Raw genomic sequence first — 25,155 nt, forward strand, 5'->3', positions numbered from 1 at the left:
CACCCTTTTAGCATTTCCTGGACCAGCCTCTAGTTTTAATATCCTTTCAATCTTCTAAACTGCATCAACTAGCATTCCATCCAACCTGTTAAACCTTCCTTCACAGGGCAACTTTCCAGACACATCAAAATAGTGAACTTTCTCTGAACTGAACTCTATTTAAATAATGTATTTTCTAAAATTAAAGGCCAAATATGTTTGCAGTACTTATATGTGTTGTCAACTTGTACAGTTGCAATTAGACTTCCTTACATTTATACTCCAAATCTCATGAAATAAGGGCCCACATTCCATTTGCTTCCCAATTACCTGGTGCACACTGCTTTCTTTCAATGTACAAATCCCTTTGTGCCGCTGTCTCAAGCAGCTTCTCTTCATTAATATAATACGGTATTCTTTTATTATTCTTTCTAAAGTGAACAACTCTACATTTCCCATGTTAACTCTATCTGCCAACTTTTTATCCCCTCACTTAATCTATCAGTATCTCACTATAAACCTCTTGTAACCTTCTCGCAACTTGCCTTTCCACCTTTCATTGTGTCACCTGCTAATTAATCTCTTGCACATTTGCTTCATTCATTCTAAGCATTTTAACCTGTGTTGGTCTAGGATTGGTCAAAGTTTTGCAGTCTGAAAAAGAACCCCATCCCTGCAAGTTACTTCCCGCCTGTTCACCAATCTTCTTTTCACGCCAATATATTACGTGTAACATTATGGGCACTGAACTGTTACCACATTTTGTGCAGCTCCAGTCAAACTCCTTTTGGAAACCCATCCTAGTTAAGATTTCCTCAGAACCTCTATTAAATAAATGAGCTGAACAGTCTGTTCAGACATCATTTCCCTTCAGCATCATGGCTTCTTTGACTGATTAGATTACAAATTTTCAAATGTTATGCTGGAACAAACTTACCAGTTTTCCCAAAAATACCCATTCGGTGAATCTGTCAATAGTTACCTGCTCTTTTCCCTTCTCCCTTTTTGAACAAGGTGTCACTTTGGTTTCCAGTCCTATGGCACTTCTCCAAAACCTAACTAATTTTGTAAGTTTATAGCTAACGTGCCCACTGTCTCAGTAGTCACATTTTGCAGAATTCACCATCCAGGCTTGAAAGCTTATCAGCCTTTAGCCCCATTAGTTTGTTCAATACAAATTCTCAAGTGATCATAACATTATTTAATTCCTCTCTCTTCCATTATGCAAAATGTCTAATTGCCTGCTATACCATTTCCTAGTTCTTCATAACTATTTCCCTAGCCTTATTTTCATGTGGCCATCTCTCTTCCTTTTCATATACAGTATTTAAATCTATTCCTATTCTTTGATAAATCATCCTCATATTTACCTTTTCTCTCTTTATTGTACAGTACTGTCCAAGTCTTAAGCACGCATATATGGCTATGGTGCCTAAGACTTTTGCACAGTACTGTAGTCATTTTATGTATTGCACTGACTTGCTGTTACAAAAAAAAATTTCATGAAATATGTGAGTGATGATAAATTTGATTCTGATATGAGTCTCTATTGTGGACTGAGAGTAGGGTCAGGGAGAAGGCTATCATGGTTTGGAAAAGGGGAAGGGAGAGGGGAGGAAACAGGAAGCACCAGAGAAACATTCTGTAATGATCAATAAACCAATTGATCAGAATTCTGAGGCAGAGTATTCCACAGATCCACAACTCTCTGGGTGAAAAAGTTTATCCTGAGCTCTGTTCTAAATGGCCTACTCCTTATTCTTAAACTGTGGCCTCTGGTTCTGGACTCTCCCAACATCAGGAACATGTTTCCTGCCTCTAGCATGTCCAATCCCTTAATAATCTTATATGTTTCAATCAAATCCCCTCTCATCCTTCTAAGTTCCAGTGTATACAAGCCCAGTCGCTCCAATCTTTCAACATATGACAGTCCCGCCATCTCCGGAATCAACCTCGTGAACCTACGCTGCACTCCCTCAATAGCAAGAATGTCCTTCCTCAGATTTGGAGACCAAACTGAACACAATACTCCTGGTGTGGTCTCACCAGGGCCCTGTAAAACTGCAGAAGGATGTCTTTGCTCCTATATTCAACTCCCCTTGTTATGAAGGCCAACATGCCATTAGCTTTCTTCACTGCCTGCTGTACCTGCATGCTTACTTTCAGTGACTGATGAATAAGGACACCTAGATCTCGTTGTACTTCCCCTTTTCCTAACTTGACACCATTCAGATAGTAATCTGCCTTCCTGTTCTTGCCACCAAAGTGGATAACCTCACATTTATCCACATTAAACTGCATCTGCCATGCACCTACCCACTCACCCAACCTGTCCAAGTCACCCTGCATTTTCCTAACATCCTCCTCATAGTTCACACTGCCACCCAGCTTTGTGTCATCTGCAAATTTGCTAATGTTACTTTTAATCCCTTCATCTAAATCATTACTGTATATTGTAAATAGCTGCGGTCCCAGCACGGAGCCTTGCGGTACCCCACTAGTCACTGCCTGCCATTCTGAAAAGGACCTGTTAATCCTTACTCTTTGTTTCCTGTCTGCCAACCAATTTTCTATCCATGTCAGTACCCTACCCCCAATACCATGTGCTCTAATTTTGCCCACTAATCTCCTATGTGGGACCTTAGCAAAGGCTTTCTGAAAGTCCAGGTACACTACATCCACTGGCCCTCCCTTGTCCATTTTCATGGTTACATCCTCAAAATTTCCAGAAGATTAGTCAAGCATGATTTCCCCTTCGTAAATCCATGCTGACACAGACCAATCCTGTTACTGCTAACCAAATGTGCCGCTATTTCATCTTTTATAATTGACTCCAGCATCTTCCCCACCACTGATGTCACTTAAGTGGATTCTTTTTCAGTTTTTAAAACCTCTTTTGCTTACTTGGTTCATCCCACCCTTAAAATCTTTCCTCTTTTCTGGGATACTTATTTTTATTGAGTGCTGTGAATTATCTCCTAAAATGTTGGTCACTATTTACCTACTGACTTTCTACTAAACTATCAGCCAGGTCCACTTCTGACAATTCTACCCTTCAGAAATAATTTGGGGAATGTGTAGCTTGGGCGATTGATGGTGTCGTGGATAATTTGCTGATTTTGCCAGAAAACACGGTAATGTATATACAATACTGTATGTACTGGCCGGTGGTGTAGTGGCAGCCACACTAAACTTTGAGGCAAGTGGTTCCGGGTCCAAATTGACTTGGCTCCTTGCACGTTTTCCACCCGTGCTGGGTTAAGCATCAAGCTACAACTTAGCCAAGTGAAAAACAGACAAAAATGCAAAATAAACAGCAAGGTTGCCACCTGATGCAGCACAAGGCACGGAAAGAAACAACAACCATGTGTATGTATATAGACACACATTTGGCATGTCCTGCATGGTGGGGGTCCTCAATGATGGTGTCCTGTGTGTGGGGGGGGGGGGGTGGTGCGTGCCTTATTCTGATTGTCAAAAGTCGCTTCCATCATGATTGGTTCATTTAGGAACTCCAGCTGCTTTTTCTATTGGTTAGCTGTCAGGAATCCAGTTTCAAATACCTGGGTATATACAAACATAGAAAGCATGTGTGGGAGGTTTCGTCTCTCTTCTTTTGTTTAAGGCAAGTGGTGCACATAGCCATTGGGAATGTATGCACTGCACACACTTTTAACTAAGTATGTTTGCTCTATGTATGCTTGTTTAGTATTCAGCTTTATAGTGTCAGTAACTTGGGGAACATGAATCTTTGGTCAAATTTTTACTGTTTGTAAGTCAATAATTGATATGCTTATACAAATTCAGTGCATTTTCTGTCTTCACTTGCCAGATACGTGAACTTGATTCAACATTACAGACGGATGCTGCCTTTTTAAGGCATCACCTTTTGAAGGTGTCCTTGATGGTGGGGAGGCTAGTGCCCATGATGGAGCTGTCTGAGTTTACAACTTCCTGCAGTGTTTCCAGTCCTCTGCATTGATCCCTCCATACCGGGTAGTGATGCTGTCTACAGTACATCTATAGAAGCTTACTAGAGTATTTGATGACATAGCAAATCTTCTCAAACTCCAAATGAAATATAACCACGGCCATGCCTTGTTTGTAATTGCATCAATATGTTGGGTCCAGAAAAGATCTTCTGCAATGTTGAAGTCAAAAACTTGAAGTTGCTGACTGTCCCCGCTAATGACCACTCAATGAGCATTCCTACACAGGTCCGACAAAGAGCTTTTAAAAATCTAATCTCTTATTTCTTATTTAATTCTAGAGCGAATAGGGGGTATGTTAACAGAACCAGTGTTCTGTTCTGGATGTCAGATGTGGGATTTCCAGGAGACTTCCAGCCTCCCCGATGGCCACATCTGTGCCAGGTGCATTGAGATGCTGTTCCTTAGAGACAAGCTCCAGCCTGATTACCTTTGGCTTGTTAGGGAAAGTGAAGCAGTGATAGACAGGAGCTACAGGGAGATAGTCACCTCAAGGCTACCAGGAGAGCGAAGGGAGAATGTCAGATAGTGGGGATACCCCTGTGGCTGTCTCTTCAACAAGTACCCCATTTTGAGTACTGTTGCGCGGGGGGGGTGGTGCGAATCAACCTACCTGGGGGAAGCAACAGCGGCCGTGCCTCGGGCACTGAGTCTGACCCTGTGGTTCAGAAGGTTAGGGAACTGAAGAGGATGGTAGCAGTGTCAGGGGACTCTATAGTCAGGGGGATAGATGGGCGATTCTGTGGATGCGAAAAGGAAGCATAGATGGTAGTTTGCCTCCCAGGGTGCCAAACTCCGAGATGTTTCTGGACACATCCATGATATCCTGAAAAGGGAGGGAGAGCATGCAGAAGTCATAGTACATATTAGTACCGAGTTAGGAAGGAAGCTGAGAAGCAGGACCTCGAAGGTAGTAATCTCAGGATTGCTCCTTGTGTCACACGGCATTGAGGATGGGAATAGAATACGGTGGCAGATAAATGTGTGGTTGAAGAATTGGAACAGAGGCAGGGATTCAAATTTCTGGATAATTGGGACCTCTTCTGGGGTAGGTGGGACCTGTACAAAGGGGACGGGTTGCACTTGAATCCAAGGGGGATCAATATTCTTGCTGGCAGATTTACTAGAGCTGTTGGGAGTGGTTTAAGCTAATATGGAAGGGGGGTAGCAGCCAGTATGATAGAGATGAGGATGAGCCAAGTAGATGATGGTGTAACAGGAATGTAAGGAAGGACATGCCAATGATTGGGTACAAATGCAAACAAAGCAAAGAGTTAAATTGCGCCACAGAGGCAAAATTCAAAAGGGTGAAGAATGCAGGACTGAAGGTGCTGTATTTATATGTACACAGCATTTGGAAGAAGGTGGGTGAACTTGAGGTGCAATTAGAGATTGATCAATATGTTGTGGGCATCACTGAGTCATGGCTGAAAGAAGGCCATAGTTGGGAGCTTAGTATCAAACTATTTTGTGTCAAAAGGACAGGCAGGAAGGCATAGGTGGTAGTGTGGCTCTGTTGGTGACAGATGGAACTACATCTTTAGAAAGATGACATAAGGTCACAGAATGTTGAATATTTGTGGGTGGAGTTAAGAAACTGCAAGGGTAAAAAAGTCATTATGGGAATCATACCTAGGCCTCCAAATATCAAGATGTGGAGTTCAGATTGCAAAGGGAGATGGAAAAGGCATGTAATAAGGGTAATGACACATTTGTAATGGGGGCCTTCAATATGCAAGGGGATTGGGAAAATCATGTTAGTGTTGGATCACAAGAGAGGGAATTTGTTGAATGCCTATGAGATGGCTTTGTAGAGCTGCTTATGCTTGATCCTACTCAGGGAAAGGCTATCTTAGAGTGGGTTTTGTGTAATAACACTCAGATTTTATTAGGGAACTTAACGTACAGGAACCCTTAGGAGGCAGTGATCATAATATGATTGAATTCATACTGCAATTTCAGAGGGAGAAGTGTATGTCACATATATCAGTATCGCAATGGAATAAAGGGAATTATGGATGCATGAGAGAGGTACTTGCCCAGGTGGATTGGAGGTCGATACTGGCGGGGATGATGACAGGGCAAAGATGGCTGAAGTTTCTGGGAATAGTTCACAAAGCACAAAATAGATATGTCCCATAGAGGAACAAGTTCTCAAATGGCAGGAGTAGGTAATTGTGGCTGACAAAGGAAATGAAGGACTGCATAAGAGCCAAGGAAAGGGCATAAAATTCTATGGCATTACAGGAAAGATACTGGCATAGATAGAGGAATGGCTGACAGGCAGGAGGCAGCGAGTGGGTATAAAAAGGGCCTTTTCTGGTTGGCTTCCAGTGACTAGTGGTGTTTCCTCAGGGGTCAGCATTGGGACTGCTGCTTTTTATATTGTTTGTTAATGATTTAGACATTGGAATTAGTGGCTTTGTGGCAAAGTTTGCAGATGATATAAAGATAAGTAGAGGGGTAGATAATGCTGAGAAGCAATGCAATTGCAGCAGTACAAGACAAATTGGAAGAATGGGCAAAAAAGTGGCAGATGAAATATAGTGTTGGGAAATGTACAATAATACTTTTTGTCAAAAGAACAATAGTGCGGACTATTATCAAAATGGGGAGAAGGTTCAAACATCAGAGATACACAGAGACTTTGGAGTTCTCTTACAAGACTCTCAACAGGTTAATTTTGAAGAAGGCAAATGCAATGTTGAAATTTATTTCAAAAGGAACAGAATAGAAAAATAAGGAGATAACGCTGAGCCTTTATAAGACACTAGTCAGGTCACACTTGGAATATGGCCAACAGTTTTGGGTCCTGTATCTCACAAAGGATGTGTTTTCATTGGAGAGAGTCCAGAGGAGGTTCATGAGGATGATTCCAGGAATGAAGGGGTTAACATATGAGGAGCATCTTGCAGATTTGGGCCTGTACTCACAGGAACTTAGAAGAATGGAGGGGGATCTCTTTGAAACCTACCGAATATTGAAAGGACTAGATAAGGTGTGTGTGGAGAAGATGGGGGTATTCAGAACTAGAGGGCACAGCCTCAAAATTGAGGGGTGATCCTTTAGAACAGAGATAAGGAGGTATTTTTTAGCCAGAGAGTAGTTAATCTGTGGAATGCTCTGCCACCTACTGCAGTGGAGGCCAAGTCCATGCTTTTATTTAAAACAGAAGTTGATCATTTCCTGATCAGTCAGGGCATCAAACGATATGGTGAGAAGGCAGGTGTATGGGGTTGAGTGGAATCCAGGATCAGCCACGATGGAATGGCAGAGCAGATTCAATTGTCTGAATGGCCTAAGTCCGCTCCTGTGCCCTATGGTCTTATGGGGATTGGTGTGCATTCCCTTGACTTCTACTGAAGTCCACAATCAATTTCTTGGTCTTTTTGATGTTTAGTGCAAGCTTGTGACACCATTCAACCAACTTATCTATCTCAGTCCCATTTGCCTCCTCATCACCATCTGAAATTCTGCTGACAACAGGTATGTCACTGGTGAAATTATAGATGGTATTTGCACTGCCTATCTGTAGTCATGGGTGTAGAGAGACCAGAACAACAGGCTAAGCATACATCCTTGAGGTGTGCCAGTGTTGATTGTCAGCAAAGAGTAGATGTTATTTCTGATTCACAAATAGCATCATAAGAACATAAGAAATAGGAGCAGGAGTAGACCATCTGGCCCATCGAGCCTGCTCTGCCATTCAATAAAGTCATGGCTGATCTGGCCATGGACTCATCTCCACCAACCTGCCTTTACCCATAACCTTTAATTCCCCAACTATGCAAAAATCTATCCAACCTTGTCTTAAATATATGTACTGAGGTAGCTTCCGCTGCTTCATTGGGCAGAGAATTCCACAGGTTCACCACCTTCTGGGAAAAGCAGTTCCTTCTCATCTCTATCCTAAATCTACTCCACTGAATCTTGAGTCTATGTCCCCTAGTTCTAGTCTCACCTACCAGTGGAAACAACTTTCCTATCTCCATCTTATCCATCCTTTTCATAATTTTATATGTTTCTTTAAGATCTCCTCTCATTACCTGGCTGGAATCATTCTTCAAATAAAGAAGATAGTTGCAGCAATAATTCCAGTCCCAGGAAAGACCTTGTAAACTCCAGAACATACTGACTCCAACAATCTTCAGCTGCTTCTTTGGATCCTTGCTGATGATTTTACAATTCAGCTTCATAAATAGGGCAGAGACGACAAAAGCTGGGGTTAGTTTGAAGCTGGTAGTCCAATAAGTTCCTCCATGTCAGGAAGGATGTAAATATGGGGATGCTATCTTAAAATGAAAGGCTAGAGGCTCTGTAAGGTTGAAGGAAACAAAATCAATCAACACTTTTTAAAGAGGAGTTAGATTGGGACATGAGGAAATAATTTGCAGAAAAAAACATAGAGAAAGAGTGGGGAATGGAAATGAGTCCTGATGAAGGGTTTCAGTCTGAAACATCAACTGCTTGTAGCCCTCCTTAGATGCTGCCTGACTGGCTAAGTTCCTCTAGCATTTTGTGTGTGTTGCTCGAGATTTCCAGAATCTGCACAATCTCTTGTGTTAGGGAATGGTTCTGTGCAGAGCTAGTATAGACACAATGACCAAATAGCCTCCTTCTCTGATTCTATTCACAGCTCTCAGAAAACAAGGCAGTCAATAACTACATGCTGCAAGACATGTCGGTATGGGCAGATAAGTTCATTCACGTCACAACGATCAATATTGACCAAGAAACCCTCAGCACTTACCCTAGATTGTAATTGGAATGGCCTCACCAAATCCCCATCATCAAGATCCTGGGAACCAGCTACTTTCATCCTGAAGCCCCCAGAATCAGTTAGGGGCTAAGTAACCTGAATCATCTCTGACTCTCCAAGCACTTTGGCTCCATCTACAAGGCACAAGTCAAGAGTGTGGTGGAACACTACCACTTGCCTGGAAGAGAGCAGTGCCAACAACTCTCAAGAATATTGACACTGTCCTGGGTAAAGCAAACATTTGAATTCCTCTTCCACCACTATAACCATTTCTTCCCTCTGAGGAAGGTATCACTGGGATGAATAATAATGGATGTTAATAAGCTCACTGGACAACAGATTTCCTCTTATGGTGGAAGGACCTCAGTTTAACATCTGACTTTGGGAAGTCACCCATCCCTAGTTCCCACTCCTGAGTCTGCTGATCACTCAGATCTGATCTTCCATTAGTACAGCTCTCCATGATATCACTCTTCTGACAATGCAGCATCCACTTAATGCCGCCCTTCATCAATTCAACTGTTCCTCAGTACTAGCCCCCTATCCCCACAGTATGACACACCCTCAGTACCATCCCTGGCCTGCAATGGATTGGACTGCATCCACCACTTTATTATTAATTAATTAATTAGTTTAGAGATACCAGGAAGAAGATGCCCTTCTGACCCAATGAGCAGCACCACCCAGCAACCTACCTATTTAATCCTAGCCTAATTGAATTGACTTCATTACTTACATCCTTCATACACACGAGGAGTAAAAATCTTTATGTTACATCTCCATCTAAATGTGCAATTTATTGTAATTTAAAATAGTATGTACAACAGGACAGTCAATATAACATAGAAATACAATTGTGTCAGCATGAACTAATCAGTCTGATGGCCTGTTGGAAGAAGCTGTTCTGGAGCCTGTTAGTCCTGGTTTATATGCTGTGGTACTGGATGATAACAGAACAGTTTGTGGTTGAGGTGACTCGGGTCCCCAATGATCCTTCGAGCCCTTTTCATACACCTGTCTTTGTAAATGTCTTTAATAGTGGGAAGTTCACATCTACAGATGCGCTGGGCTGTCCGTACCACTCTCTGCAGAGTCCTGCGATTGAGGGAAGTACAGTTCCCATACCAGGCAGAGTGATGCAGCCAGTCAGGATGCTCACAATTTTGCCCCTGTAGAAAGTTTTTAGGATTTGGGGGCCTATACCAAACTTCTTCAACCGTCTGAAGTGAAAGAGGCGCTGTAGTACCTTTTTCACTACACAGCTGGTAAGGTTTATTCCAAGGAATTTAAAGCTGTTCACTCTCTTAATCCCGGATCTATTTAGCTAACTGCTATGCTGCTGTGTTGCACCAAATCACAGAACAATTTACAATGTCCAATTAATCAATTAACAAGTATGTCTTTGGAATCTAGGAGAAAATAGAGCACCCAGAGGAAACCCATGCACTCACAGAAGGAACATACAAACTTGTTACAGATAGATACTTGATCCCAAAGGAAATGACAGTGTCACAGTAGCATTACGAGTGCACAGATATAGAAATATTAGAAGAGACGTAAGAAAGAATAGAAATAAGTTACCTTAAACAGTCTAACAGGAGGGGGTCATCACTTCCCCAGGTATAGGATGACTCATTATAAAGCCTAATAACCAAGGGTAAGATGGCTTTGAAATTGAACTTTGAACTCTGACGCCCCAGGTTATAATTGTGTCGCGCTAACTACTATGCTACTGTGGTGCATAAAAATTTATGTAGCCTTTTCAGTTCTTGGGCATTGATGTTTTCATACCACACTGTGATGCAACCAGTTAGGATGCTCTCCACTATGTATCTATTGGAGTTTTTCAACCTTCTGGTGACGTGCTGAATCTACGCAAACTTCTAAGAAAGTAGATATGCAGTCATGCCTTCTTTGTGATGACACTTCTGTGCTGGTCCCAGGACAGATCCGATGTTAACGCCAAGGAATTTGTAACTCCTAACACCATTCCTTTAACGTGGAATTCCCTCAGAACTGTCCCTCCCACAGTGCAACTCTCCCTCAGTACAGCCCCTCCCACAGTGTGATGTTCGATTAGTACCAGTCCTACCACAAAGTTACTCTCCCTCATTACCATCCTTGCCTGGGTTGAGTGTTGAGCTAGCAACGACCTCGTTAAAAAAAAAACCTGGAGAGGGATGGGCTCCCCCAGGTTTCAGATGCCCAAGGCACACCGTACGATGAGCAATCACCAAAAAGATCGGTGCAAAAAGCTTGTCATGATGGTGCCTCGACAACTCCACCAGGAGTTAAGGGCATGCGCGCACACACACACACTCACACACACACACACACACACACACACACACACACACACACACACACACACACACACACACACACATCCGTCTCATGGTGTGTTGTCCCTCTGTACTGCTGTTCCCACTGTGTAATGCTCCCTCAGTATTCTCCTCAGCACTGCCCCTCTCACAATGTGACACTCCCTCAGTACCACCCCCCCACAGTGTAGCACTGCCTCAGTACTGCGCCTCATACAGTGTGATACTCCCTCAGTAATGCCCCTTTCTCAGCAGTACCTCTGTGACAGTGTAAGTTCTCCATCAGTGCAGTGTTCTTTTTCTGTGTGCTCCCCTGGAAGTTATATCACTCATTCCGCAAACTGGAACCACTTCCACTTTTAAGTTGCCTAAAGGACTTGCCATGGTCACTGCCTGACATCACCATCACTCAAGGAGAACTTTGTTCTCTACATGGAGCACATTCCCGCCGCACCCTCGCAAAATCAGCAACACTGCAGTAACTCTGGGGTAACTCTCAACTAAAGCACAAAGCCCAGAAACAACAAAGTATTCAGAGTCAATTCACATGATACAAACCAACACTTAGGAAAGATTGTACTTCCTTTAAGCCTCTAATCTAATGGCATGAATATCCATTTCTCCTTCCAGTAAAAAAATTCCCCTCACTTCCTCTAATCCTCACTCTGATCTTTTATCTCTTCTCACCTCCTGTTGTGTCCCTTCCTTCTTCCCTTTCTCCTAAAGTCCACTCTCCTCTCATATCAGATTCCATCTTCTTCAACCCTTGACTTTTCCCACTTACCTGGGTTCACCTATCTCCTTCCAGCTAGCCTCCCTCCTCTCCTCCCACCTTTTTATTCTGGCATCTTTCCCCTTTCTTCTCAGTCCTGAAGAAGTGTCTCGGTTCAAAACGCCAACATTCCTATAGGTGCTGTCTGACCTGCTGAGTTCCTCCAGCGTTTTGTGTGCATTGCTTTGGATTTCCAGCATCTGCAGTCTTTCTCATGTTTATGTACTTAACAGGTTTTTCTTTATGATAAGTGGCATTAAGTCCCCATCCATGTCTTCCTACAATCAGTAATATGGCCTAATGGCCTAATTCTGCTCCTAAATCTTATGGTCTCACGTGGTCTGTACATAACAGTTGTGTGGTGAAAAAGGCACAACAGCGCCTCTTTCACTTCAGACGGTTGAAGAAGTTTGCTATGGGCCCCCAAATCCTAAGAACTTTCTACAGGGGCACAATTGAGAACATCCTGACTGGCTGCATCGCTCTGCCTGGTATGGGAACTGTACTTCCCTCAATCGCAGGTCTCTGCAGAGAGTGGTGCGGACAGCCCAGCGCATCTGCAGATGTGAACTTCCCACTATTCAAAACATTTACAAAGACAGATGTGTGAAAAGGGCCCAAAGGATCATTGGAAGCCTGAGTCACCCCAACCACAAACTGTTCCAGTTGCTACCATCTGGGAAACAGTACCGTAGCATAAAAGCCAGGACCAACAGGCCATCAGACTGCTTAATTCATGCTGAGACAACTGTATTTCTATGTTATATTGACTATCCTGTTGTACATAATATTATAAATTTCTATAAATTGCAGATTTATATGGAGACATAACATAAAGATTTTTACTCCTCATGTATACGAAGGATATAAGAAATAAAGTCGATTTAACATGCTAATAGGTACCATTAAATATTCTTAATTATGTTTCTTCTCTCTGATCCCACCAGTTGATATCCCACAAGAGGGTTCAATAACTCTGTAGCTATGACCTTTATTGCCTTCTGTCTTCTCCCAAATCTTGTACCCATGTGAACTGTGCCCCAGCATGTGACCATTGAGGAACAAAGTCACCTTAACTGACCTAGCATACACCTTCAGGACTCCCAACTTTGGCACACAGGAGACCTGGCTTGTTGCAGTCATGTGACCTGCTGTCTTTGCCCATTCCTTCTGAAGAATAGACGTGCCACAGCAGGGTAGGGGGAGACCACACCAGTATTTCCATTCCTGTGAGTGTTCTCCTTGCTCGGAACTTGAGGCTTGGACTGAAAATTAAACCAAAGAGTTAAATGAGAGACCTTCCAGGCAGTTGATGTCCAACCAGTTGTGAGAAAACCTTACCATAAAAAGGCCATGAGGCTTTTCTGGCTGTGTTGTGCTGTGGAAACAGCCAGTAATGGGTCTGTGTCCTACAAGACTCAGCTCTTCAAGTGTAATTAAAGGTTCTTTCTCCACTATTCCTTCCTTCAGTGAGTTCACCACTTCTATCACCCACTGCTGAGTGAATATATCTTTCCTATTTATTCTGTCTACACCTCTCACTATTAAACACTTCAGTTTGGTCTCCTCTTAGCTACCCCATACCAAATGAAACAAAACAAGGTTACCTACAGCTAAAATTGTCCAGTCCTGGCAACTCCTTATAACTCCTTTCTCACCCTCCCCAGTGCTTTCTGTACTGTGGTGACCAGATCTTTTACTGCTGGGTCTAATTAACTTAATATATTCATAGTCACAAAGTCATACAGCATGGGAACAGGCCATTCCACTCACCATGTTCATGCCAACCAATGAACACCCATCCTTATGAATCCCATTTTCTAGGTCTGGAGCCCTTCATGTGTATTGGTTCAACTACTTTTCCAAACTCTTCTTAAATACTGTCAGTGACTCTGCTTCCATTGCTCTCTCTGGCAGTGTGTTCAAGATATTCACCACTCTCTGGGTGACAAAGAACTCTTCAAATCTCTTCTAACTCACATCTGATATGGGGAATGGTTTCCTGCAATCTATCTATATCACTCATAATTTTAAATACCTCAACCATGTCCCCTCTAAACCTTTTCCATTCCAGAGAGAACTGATCCATTTCTCTAGACACCACCTCCCCCCACCCCCACCACCGGCTGAGACACTCCATCCCAAGCAATATTCTGGTGAATCTACTCTGTACTCTCTCCAGCACTATCATATCTTCTCCATATTGAGGTGAACTTTTCCCCAATCTGGATGGATTAAACAAGATCCCTTTGTTCCTCTAAACTACCGAATATCCTCACATTTATTGTACACTCAGTGGAAACTTTATTAGGTACGTGTGGCACCAGTCTATTCAGCATCAAAGTAAATTTATTATCAAAGTGTGTGTGTATACATACATACATACACATACATACATACATATATAACGTAAATAATTAAGCAATAAATATCAAGAATATGAGATGAAAAGTCCTTGAAAGTGAGTTCATAGGTTGTGGGAACATTTCAATGATGAAGTAAAGTTGCATGAAATCATCCCCTTTGATGCCAGAAAAAGGCCAGTAACATCATGAAAGATCCCACCCACTCTGCTCATGGATTGTTTGCCACACTCCCATCAGGGAGGTTATGTAGCATCTACGTATGCCAGAATCACTAGGCTCAAAATAGCTACTTTCCCAAGCAGTAAGACTGGTGAAAACCCAGAACACTAACCCCCCCCCCCACCTCCCCCACTACCACTACTTTATCTTTTCTTGTCAAAGTCATCTTATGTACAGAAACTCCTGTTCCTAGTGTTACCTTATGGACATATAATTAATCTATGCACATAAGCTGTCTTATGTATTTATATTTATTGTCGTTTTAAAAATGATTCTGTTATTTATCTTATTGTGTTTTTTGTGCTGTATTGGATCGAGAGTAACAACTATTTTGTTCTCCTTTGCACTTGTGTGCTGGAAAGATCATTAAACAATCTTGAATCTTGAATAAAGTGGCCACTGAGTGTATGTTCATATCTGCTGTTACTGTAGACCATCCATTTCAAGCTTCAAGAGATGCTGTTACGCACATCACTCTTGTTGTGCCAGTCAGGCTAAGCTCCTCTGATCTCTCATTAACAAGTCGTTTTCACTCACAGAACTGCTGTTCACTGGATGGATTTTGTTTGTCGCACCATTCTCTGTAACTCTCAGAGACTGTTGCATGTGAAAATCCCAGGAGATCAGCAGCTTCTGAAATACTCAAACCACCCTGTCTAGTACCAACTATCATTTCATGGTTGAAGTCACTTAGATTAATTTCTTCCCCATTCTAATGTTTGGTCTGAACAACTGAACCTCTTGACCAGGTCTGCATACCTTTATACATTGAGTTGCTGCCACATGACTATTTGCATTAACAAGCAGGTGTACCTTATAAAGTGGCCACTAAATGTATATTCCCTGCCTTGTTTCAATTTCCCAAATGCATTGCCTTTTCCTTGTCTGGATTAAATCCCTTTTGCCAACTGTCTAGGGCATCAATACTTCCTGCAGTCCAAAGTCCCTGTCCTCACTCTCCACACATAGCCAGTGTTTTTGTCACATTTGTGAGCTTATTTATTTTGCCCTCGACATTTGTCTAAGTATATTAAATTTCACTTTTTCTCAGTGAGAAACAGAATCAAGTTTATTATCACTAGTTTATGTTGTGGAATTCGTTGGTTTGCAGCAGCAGTACAGTGCAAGACATTAAAATTACCAAAATAAATATATAATGCAAATGACAAATAATGAGGTAATGTTTATGGGTTCATGGACCATCCAGAAATCTAATGACAGAGGGAAAGAAGCTGTCCCTAAAAGACTGAGCATGGATCTTTAAGCTCCACTACCTCCTCCCCAATGGTAGGAATATCCCGGATGGTGAGGGTCCTTGGTGAGGTTTAATGCCTTCTTGAGGCACTGCCTTGTGAAAATTTCCTTGATGGTGGGGAAGGTTGTGCCCATGATGGAACTGGCTGAGTCTACAACCCTCTGCACCTTCCTGTGATCCTGCATTGGAGGCTCCATACCAGGCCGTGTTATGGTATGTTCTCCATGGTGCATCTATAGAAATTTGCAAGAGTCTTGGTAACATTCCAAATCTCCTCTAATTCTTAATGAATTATAACCATAGCACACCTTCATGATTTGTTGGGCCCAAGATAGATCCTCCAGGATGTTGACACTCAGGAACTTGAAGCTGCTCACCCTTTCCACTGCTGACCCCTCTGGCTTCCCCTTCTAGAAGTTCACAATCAGTACTTGGTCTTGCTGACACAGAGTGCAAGGTTCTTGTCACAATACCACTCAACCAGCTGATCTATCTCACTTCCTCGTCATCATCTGAGATTCTGCCAACAGTGGTTTCATCAGCAGATTTATAGATAGTGTTTAAGCTGAGCCTAGCCACACAGTCATAAGTGTAGAGAGAGTAGAGCCGTGGGCCAAACACACATCCTTGATGTGCACTTGTGTTGATTGGCGAAGGAGGAAATGCTATTATCAACCCACATTGACTGTGGTTTTCCAATGAGGAAGCTGAAGATACACTTACAGGTCCAGGTTTTGAAGCTTGTTGATTAGCACTGAGGGGATGGATGTGTTGAAAGCCGGGCTGTAATTGATAAGCAGCAACCTGATGTATGATTTACTGCTGTCTCGGTGCTCCAAAGGCAAGTGGAAAGCCAATGAGATTGTGTCCACCTGTTGTGGCAGTACAGAAATTGCAGGAGTTAATTCTAGCCATGACCAACCTCTTAAAAGCATCTGAAATCATTTAATTAAAAAAGCAAGAGTCTGGGTAGTTTTTTGGATCCCATGGGGTTTTACTTTGCAATCAGCCATATGACACCTTGCTAAAATCTTTATAGATGACATTAAATACTTCTCAAAGTTATTGCCTCAAACATTCTACATCTGTCAGAATCTCTTCACAATTCCACGATGACTACCCCTGATTAATCTGTACCTTTCTAATTTCTGGTTTATATATAATGTTCCCTCTAGTTTTTATTACAGCTGCCTGGACCAATCATTGCTTTGAGCAGGAAATTTTTACATGGCCTGAAAACTGCATAGCATTTTTAAATGTGTAAATGTTAAGAAAATTCCAATTTTGTGACAACAAAGTCTATGTGCATGGGATCGTTTCAGTTACTATGTAACTGTGCACCCATGCAACTTAGAGGGAACAGTGTTTATATGGTTCTTTAGAAAGCTTTTGAATAATCTTCACATCACTGGTTAATCTTAGCTGATACTTATTATTTCAGAGGATCTGTCCTGGGTCCAGTATTATATTTCTTTAAAATGTATTTTTTCTCAGCTCAAGCTGGTAAAACCTGAGGTACAGGCATAGACAAGCACACTCATTTCTCAATTGTTTTGGAACTTTCTAACCATTCTAGTTTTAGTGTTTAGTATTGTGGCTTTCTGGGGATTTATTTAAATATTGCTGTGTAGGCCTAATTGTTCAATGCTATTGTGATGATGCAGTTGTTGGGACAATGTTCATGTTCCATAGTCTTTCAATTTCCCCTTTTACTTCAGTGTACTGGAGCTTTTCATGCATTATTATTATTATCATCACTTTTTCTTTTTCTTTTTGTATTTGAACAATTTGTTGTCTTTTGCACATTGGTTTCTTGTCTGTGCTGTTGGGTGCAGTCTTTCATTGATTCTATCGCATTTCTTGTATTTACTGTGGCTGCCTGCAAGAAAATGGGTTGTATATGGTCATGTACTATCTACTTTGATAATAAGCTTACTTGGAACTTCTTTATCCACTTTCCCCTTTCATGACTACAACATTCACAATCCTCTAATTCTTTGACACTGTTCTTGCAGCTGGAGATTGAAAAATTGTAAGCAGAGTTTCTTCAATTTTCTCGCTGTGATAGATTTTATCTGGGCCCAGTAAATTACCCATCTTAATCTTCTTAATATCTCTTCCTTTACTTTTTATCCCATTAAATATTTTGCATTCATCTTCTTTATCTTCAACATAACCATCTTCCCCGTCTTTTGTCAGGTTTGGATTTATTTAACACATGTACACCAAACATACAGTGAAATGTTCTACACATTCCAGTGTCAACCTAGCATGCCCACAATGTGGAGACAGGTGCAACACATTCATTAAGAACCTCACCCACATCCTCTATTTCCATGCACTGATTAACTCTTTAGGCCCACTCTCCTCAGTTATACAGTTTTATGTTCTATGTTCTAGTTAAGAGGGAAAATGATAGTGGTATTTCAGAGCCCATTAGCTAGACATATGAACCTGCAGAGAATGGAGGGATATGGATCATGCATTGTCAAAAGATAAGTATTTTATTTAGGATTGTTCAATGCAGTTATCATGAGCCAAGGGGCTGGTTTCTGTGCTGTACTATTTTGTGTTCTATGTTCTCAGCTCACTATTTAGCTACTTATAAAGCATCAGATTGAATTGATGCCAATATTCTTTCATGCCTTCTCTTTCTTTTGTTTTTACAATATTTTTATTCAGAAGAAAAAACAAGATTTACAGAGTGCAACACACAGATACATCTCAACATAAATTGTGTACATTCATATATTGTAATAAAGTTGATCAAAATGTTATAGCATATCACATAAAGGTATAGCACTCTGTAATCAAAAATTTAAAGATAAATCATACATCATAAAATAATTTTTTTATATAAAAAAATGTCAACCCCCTACCAACTACCAAAGAAAAAAGCTGATGGATGATAATGGATAATTAGAAAAAAAAACATATTCGCTTAAGAAGATAGAAATATACATAAAAGTCTGTGTGCTGTTAAACTTTATAAATTGGAAAAGTAATTTAGGAAAGGTCCCCAGATATCATAAAAAAGATTGTTTCGAATTTAAGACTGAGCAGCGGATCTTCTCTAAATTTAAATCAGACATAATATCACGTAGCCATTGAAGATGCGTAGGAGGGGTAGACTCCTTCCATTTAAACAAGAGTGCTTTCCTTGCTAAAAGAGAGGTAAAAACTAAAATCTATCGGTTAGGAGTATTTAAAGTTATATCTTCATTTGCAATAATACCAAACAAGTCAGTAAGGGGATTTGGGTCAAATTGGACCCTAAAAAGTTGTGAGAAGGTATGGAATACTTCCCGCCAAAACCTTTCAATTTTAGGGCAAAACCAAAACATGAATTAAAGAGGCATCAGCAGAGTTGCATTTATTACAAAGTGGAGAAACGTTCGGATAAAAACTGGACAGCTTCTGTTTAGAAATGTAAGCTCTATGAACCACTTTAAATTGTAGAAGAGAATGACAGGCACAGAAAGATGATTTATTAACCTGTTTAAGAATTTTATTCCATCTTTCATCAGAAATCTGACAATTTAGGTCATCCTCCCAAGCTTTTTCTATTTTATCTAAAAAGTCTTGTCTAGAATCAATCAACAAGTTATAGATACCGGTAATAGAACCATTAACAAAAGGTTTTAAATTTAAAAGATCGTCCAGTAAATTTTTATCAGGACCTATAGGAAAAGTAGTTAATTGGGAACATAAGAAATATCTAATTTGAAGGTATCTGTAGAAATGTGTTTTTGGCAGTGCAAATTTAGTTGAAAATTGGTCAAATGAAGCAAGAGATCCTGAGATAAACAGATCCCAAAAACACTTAATACCTAGTACATCCCAATCCTTAAAGACTTTGTCAGTCATGGAAGGGATAAAAAATGGGATGCAGAAGTCTTGACGAAGGGACTTGGCCTGAGTTCCTCCAGCTTGTTGTACGTGTAAATTTGACCACAGCATCTGCAAGTGTACTTTGTGCTTACCATGCAAATATTTGGGCACCCCAAGAGATTTGAACTCTCAGATAACTTTTACCAAGGTCTCAGACCTTAATTAGCTTGTTAGGGCTATGGCTTGTTCATAATCATCGTTAGGAAAGCCTAGGTGATGCAAATTTCAAAGCTTTATAAATACCCTGAATCCTCAAACCTTGTCTCAACAATCAGTAGCCATGGGTTCCTCTAAGCAGCTGTCTAGCACTCTGAAAATTAAAATAAATGATGCCCACAAAGCAGGAGACAGTTATAAGAAGATAACAAAGTGTTTTCAGGTAGCTGTTTTTTCAGTTCATAATGTAATTAAGAAATGGCGGTTAACAGGAACGGTGGAGGTCAAGTTGAGGTCTGGAAGATGAAGAAAACTTTCCTGGAGAACTCCTTGTAGGATTGCTAGAAAGGCGAATCAAAACCCCTGTTTGACTGCAAAAGACCTTCAGGAAGATTTAGCAGACTCTGGAGTGGTGGTGCACTGTTCTACTGTGCAGTGACACCTGCACAAATATGACCTTCATGGAAGAGTCATCAGAAGAAAACCTTTCCTGCATCCTCACCACAAAATTCAGCATCAGAGGATTGCAAAGGAATATCTAAATAAGCCTGATGCATTTTGGAAACAAGTCCTGTGGAATGATGAAATTTAAAATAGAACTTTTTGGCTGCAATAAGCAAAGGTATGTTTGGAGAAAAAAGGGTGCAGAATTTCATAAAAAGAAAACCACTCCAACTGTTAAGCATGGGGGTGGATTGATCATGCTTTGGGCTTGTGTTGCAGCCAATGGCATGGGGAACATTTCACTGGAAGAGGGAAGAATGAATTCAATTAAATACCAGCAAATTCTGGAAGCAAACATCACACCATCTGTAAAAAAGATGACGATGAAAAGAGAATGGCTTCAACAACAGCATAATGATCCTAAACACACCTCAAAATCCACAATGGACTACCTCGAGGCACAAGCTGAAGGTTTTGCTGTGGCCCTCACAGTCCCCTGACCTAAACATCATCCAGAATCTGTGGATAGACCTCAAAAGAGCAGTGCATGCAAAACAGCCCAAGAATCTCACAGCACTAGAGACCTTTTGCAAGGAAGAATGGGTGAAAATCCCCCAAACAAGAATTGAAAGACTCTTAGCTGGCTACAGAAAGCATTTACAAGCTGTGATACTTGCCAAAGGGGGTGTTACTAAGTGCTGCCATGCAAGGTGCCCAAACTTTTGCTTCGGGCCCTCTTCCTTTTTTGTTATTTTGTAACTGTAAAAGATGGAAATAAAAAAAGTAATTTTGCTTAAAATATTAAAGAAATGTTTCATCTTTAACTTTAAGCCTTTTGGAAATCAGTTCTTCTTTTACTTGCTTAGCTATTCACAGTAACAGAAATTTTGACCAGAGGTGCCCAAACTTTTGCATACCACTGTATCTGAATCTTCTGAAATAGCTCCCTTTTCCCTGAACTGCAATACCTTCCAGGTATTCCCATATTCTCATGGTCAATCACCAGATTTTTGTAAAATATTTCAAGTATAATCATTTATCCAATACATTAGACTATTTCCATAGTTCTATGGAGAATCTTTTTCCTGTCATCTACCCAATCTATACTTAGATTATTTTTCATACCTGTCAGGAAATCCCTCAGACTCTTCAATTTCACAGTAAACAAAAGGAAGCCTAACCAAATCTGCCAGGGAGGAATATGATGGAAGAAACTGTGTTGTGGAGTGATGGAGTTTGGAGAATGTCAGAGTTTGTGGTGGAGATACCAATTGATGATGAACAGAATTTGCAGAGTGCAGAATTTGGGAATTATATTGGAGAGGAGACATGGGGTTGGTAGAGGAATGGTTTTGTTAAAGACTTGCTATGTAAAGGTGGTGTGGCAACACAAATACTGATGGAGCTCGGCAAGTCAAGCAGGATCGATGGAGGGGAGGGTGTTTGATGAAGCACAGAAAGAACTTTTGGAACAGGCAGCGTAGGGGAGTTGGCTGAGGGCATGGTGGGGAAGAGGTGAATTTAATTCTGATATTGATTTAAGATGGCGCTGAAATGCGATGTCCGTCGAGGTCACACTGTATTTTATTTGTCGGGATGGTTTTGAGGATAGCACGGGGAGACACGGGTCAGGGATGAGGAGGAGTTATACATCCAGGAGCAAGAGTCGGAGCACTCGGCGATTAAAGAGCAGGGTCCGTAGGCGGGATTGGAGTGAGGGGCGGAGTCTAGGTGATGGACGGCTGCGGACTGTCATTCTTCCAAAGCCAAAGAATTTCCCGCTCGCCCTTTCACCTTAGCACCGAGCCAATAGGGAACACACATCTGTCAGCGTTTACCATCGCGAGGTGTGACGTCATGTGTCGTCGGCCTGAGGGGCGCGGTCTCCGTCTTCCGCTGACACCACCATGGTGCTCGATGTTCTGGCGCGCATCATCAAGGTGCAGCTACCTGCCTACCTGAAGCGGATCCCGCTGCCGGTCACGCTGGGTGGCTTCGCTCAACTCACAGGTAAAGGAGGGGATATAGATTCAGTTTCCGTCATCCCCAACCCCCTTTTACTTACGCCTTCCCCTCACCTCAGTTACCCAAACCCCGTACCTTCACACCCCAACCTCTCCATCTCCCCTTTGAACTCCACCCCCACCACTTTCAGCGTCAGTTCCACGTGTCTTTGTTTAGTTCCTTGACTTTGTAATACACTACTACTTCCAGCATTTTACCAAAGCCTAAGTTGTGAATGTTTCCTGTGTTTTATCCCCTTTCTTGGATGGGTGAAGGATGTCTGCTTGTGTTTTGCCAATCTATTGCGACCTTTCCGGAAACTTGGCAAGAAGAAAGTCATAAATAAAGTGATGGAAATGCTCTGGTGTTTAGTCAGGATTTGCAGTTTTTGGATCCTCTATTTTTGCAGCCATTTCTCTTAAGAGCAACGCAAAGGGCTGGAATAACTCAGTCTGTCATGCAGCATCTACATTGGGAGATGGACCATTGGCACTTCAGGTCAAGACCCTGCACGTACTGAAAGATGGAGATGAGATAAGTAGTCTAAAAAGATTGAGGGAAGGGATGGAGCAAGAGCTGGCAGGTGACAGGTGGATCCAAGTGATGAGGGAGAGTGCTTATAGTGAGTCACTATGAGGTGGAAATGATAAAAGGCTGAAGATAGTGGAATCTGATTGGAGAGGAGGGTGGAGCTTGGAATAACAGGAGGGATGTTGGCAAAGCAACTCGTGGAAGTAATGTGGGGGTGCTGGGCAGATAGAATCAGGTTTATTATCACCAGCATGTGATGTGAAATTTATTAACTTAGCAGCAGCAGTTCAACACAATACATAATTTAGCAGAGAGAGAAAAACAATAAATTTGGGAATCAGATGGTGGAGGGGAAGAAGCTGTTCCTGAATCGCTGAGTGTGTGCCTTCAGGCTTCTGGACCTCCTACTTGATGGTAACATTGAGAAAAGGACATACCCTGGGCACTAGAGGTCCTTAATGGATATTGCCTTTCTGAGACACCACTTCCTAAAGGTGTCCTGGGTACTTTGTAGGCTACTGCTCAAGATGGAGCTGACTAAATTTACAACCCTCTGAAGCTTCTTTCTGTCCTGTGCAGTAGCCCTCCATAACAGAGAGTGACGAAGCTTGTCAAAATGCTCTCCACGGTACATCTATAGAAGTTTTTAAATGTATTTGTTGACATGCCAAATCTCTTCAAGCTCCTTTATTCTTTATAAAGGTGCTCCTCTCCCCCTTTCTTTCTCCCTAGGCCTCCTGTCCCATGATCCTTTCCCTTCTCTAGCTCTGTATCCCTTTTGCCAATCACCTTTCTGGCTCTCAGCTTCACCCCACCCCCTCTGGTCTTCTCCTATCATTTTGTATTTTCCCCTCCCACTCCTACTTTCAAATTTCTTACTATTTTCCTTTCAGTTAGTCCTGACGAAGTGTCTCAGCCCGAAAAGTCACAGTGCTTCTTCCTATAGATGCTACCTGACCTGCTGCGTTCCGCCAGCATTTTGTGTGTGTTGCTTGAATTTCCAGCATCTGCAAATTTCCTCGTGCTTGCCTCTTGTGATTGTTGCTGGGGATGTATCATGTTGTGTAAATGTGGGGAGGCTGAAATCCATGACACATTTTAAAAAGTGCCTGGAAATTTGTGGCCCACTGTGTCAAGTGTTGGAAAGTGGGACTAAGTTAGAGTCCAATCACAAACAAGAGAAGTGAAGTCCTGCTGAAGGGTCTCGGCCTGAAACATCGACTTTTCCATCGATGCTACTTAGTTTGCTGGGTTCCTTCAGCATTTTGTGTGTGGTTTTTGTGTGTTAGAGTGCTATATTTGACCTACGTGGAAGTTATTGGCTAAATGGCCTTTGCTTTTCTAAGAGACCACTCATACTAATGGAAGCTTTTTAAATTCCTTGCTAGCTTACTCTGTAATTTATTTTTCCATTTTTTCCATCATCCTTTGATAAATTATAGACACTAGCATTTTACTGGGTTAGCACTTATCTTCACAGCATTGTTTGTCTTTCCCTTAAATTTGATATGCTTCTTGACTTGACTTTTTGAGAATAAAATATCTCAAATATCTGCTGTTGCCTATTTATGTCTTGACTGTAATACAGTGACCCTCTATGCAAGCTGCTGTTTAATGTTGTATGTCAGTTTTAGCATAGCTCTCCTGCTCTTGTATTTTGTGCAACAACAGGAACAAAATGCTGCTCAAGAGCCTGCTTCTGTGCTATTTAACTCTGACACCAATAAAGAAAATCATCCCATATCCTTTTTTAACTATGTTATTGCCATTCCTGCTATCTTTCTAAATATCTGTAGATGTAGGTTCAAAGGTCTTTTTCTCTTCCTGCAAATTACAGCATTGTCCTGCTTTTGTCTTGGGAAGAAACAAGAGACCCTTAGAATGAATGTCCTCAGTCAGACCCCTTGTCTTGTTGATACTTTCCAAATTCATAATGTCCTAATTGCCTGCAGGAATTAGTGCAACAGACGTGTAGGGAGATAGTAAAAATAATAACTGTAAGAATAATGTTACAATAATAGGTAATTTTAATTTCCCTTACATTTATTAGTGCAAAGGGATTGGATGGGGTGGAATCTGATAAATGTCTAGGAAAGTTTTCCAAAACAGTATCTAGATGTTTTTATTAGAGATGGGACAGTACTTGACCACCTCTTGGGAAATGGGGCTGGGTAAGTGACAGAAGCATCAGTTAGGGAAGCTCTTTGGGGGCCAGTGACCATAATTCTATTAGTTTAAAAATAGTTCTAGGAAAAGATAGGATTGGACCATAAATTAAAATGCTAAATTTTGGTTGATTGGGAGAGGCTATTTGCAAATATAGGGCTGTCTGGCAAATGGGAGGCTTTCCAAAGTGAAATAAGGAGAGTTAGGGGACAGCATGTTCCTTTCAGAATGAAGAGCAAGGCTGACAGGATTAGAGAAACCTGATTGACGAGGGATGTTGAGCCAAGAATAAAGCATGTCAGC

General features: G+C 41.5%; 2 protein-coding genes across 2 annotated transcripts in view; one reads left to right on the forward strand and one right to left on the reverse strand.

Moving 5' to 3' along the window:
- Positions 1–12,901: 12,901 nt before the first annotated feature.
- LOC132390945 (uncharacterized) lies at positions 12,902–21,550 on the reverse strand. Its single transcript, XM_059963479.1, has 4 exons — positions 21,277–21,550; positions 20,829–20,910; positions 16,384–16,532; positions 12,902–13,085 (listed from the first exon to the last, which is right to left on the reverse strand). The coding sequence occupies exons 1-4, from the start codon at positions 21,480–21,482 to the stop codon at positions 12,902–12,904; spliced, it is 621 nt and encodes a 206-aa protein (XP_059819462.1). The 5' UTR covers positions 21,483–21,550.
- A 471-nt stretch (positions 21,551–22,021) lies between these two features.
- The window catches only part of cisd2 (CDGSH iron sulfur domain 2), a 31,312-nt gene continuing 28,178 nt past the window's right edge, over positions 22,022–25,155 (forward strand). Inside the window, exon 1 of the mRNA XM_059965526.1 lies at positions 22,022–22,161. Within this exon, the coding sequence (XP_059821509.1) occupies positions 22,059–22,161 (103 nt within the window). The 5' untranslated portion in view covers positions 22,022–22,058. The remainder of the gene's footprint in view (positions 22,162–25,155) is intronic.

Source organism: Hypanus sabinus, chromosome 3, assembly GCF_030144855.1.
Source record: "Hypanus sabinus isolate sHypSab1 chromosome 3, sHypSab1.hap1, whole genome shotgun sequence".
Lineage (NCBI taxonomy): Eukaryota > Metazoa > Chordata > Chondrichthyes > Myliobatiformes > Dasyatidae > Hypanus > Hypanus sabinus.

Bases quoted from the DNA above. Each gene is read 5' to 3' on its own strand.
- LOC132390945 (XM_059963479.1), bottom strand. From the start codon at position 21,482: ATGTCTCCTCTCCAATATAATTCCCAAATTCTGCACTCTGCAAATTCT. The intron at 16,533-20,828 runs GCAAGTATCACA...CTGCCACAACAG, and splicing joins ACTTAGTAACACCCCCTTTG to GTGGACACAATCTCATTGGC. The intron at 13,086-16,383 runs GTAAGTGTATCT...TTTAATTTTCAG, and splicing joins AAGCTTCAAAACCTGGACCT to TCCAAGCCTCAAGTTCCGAG.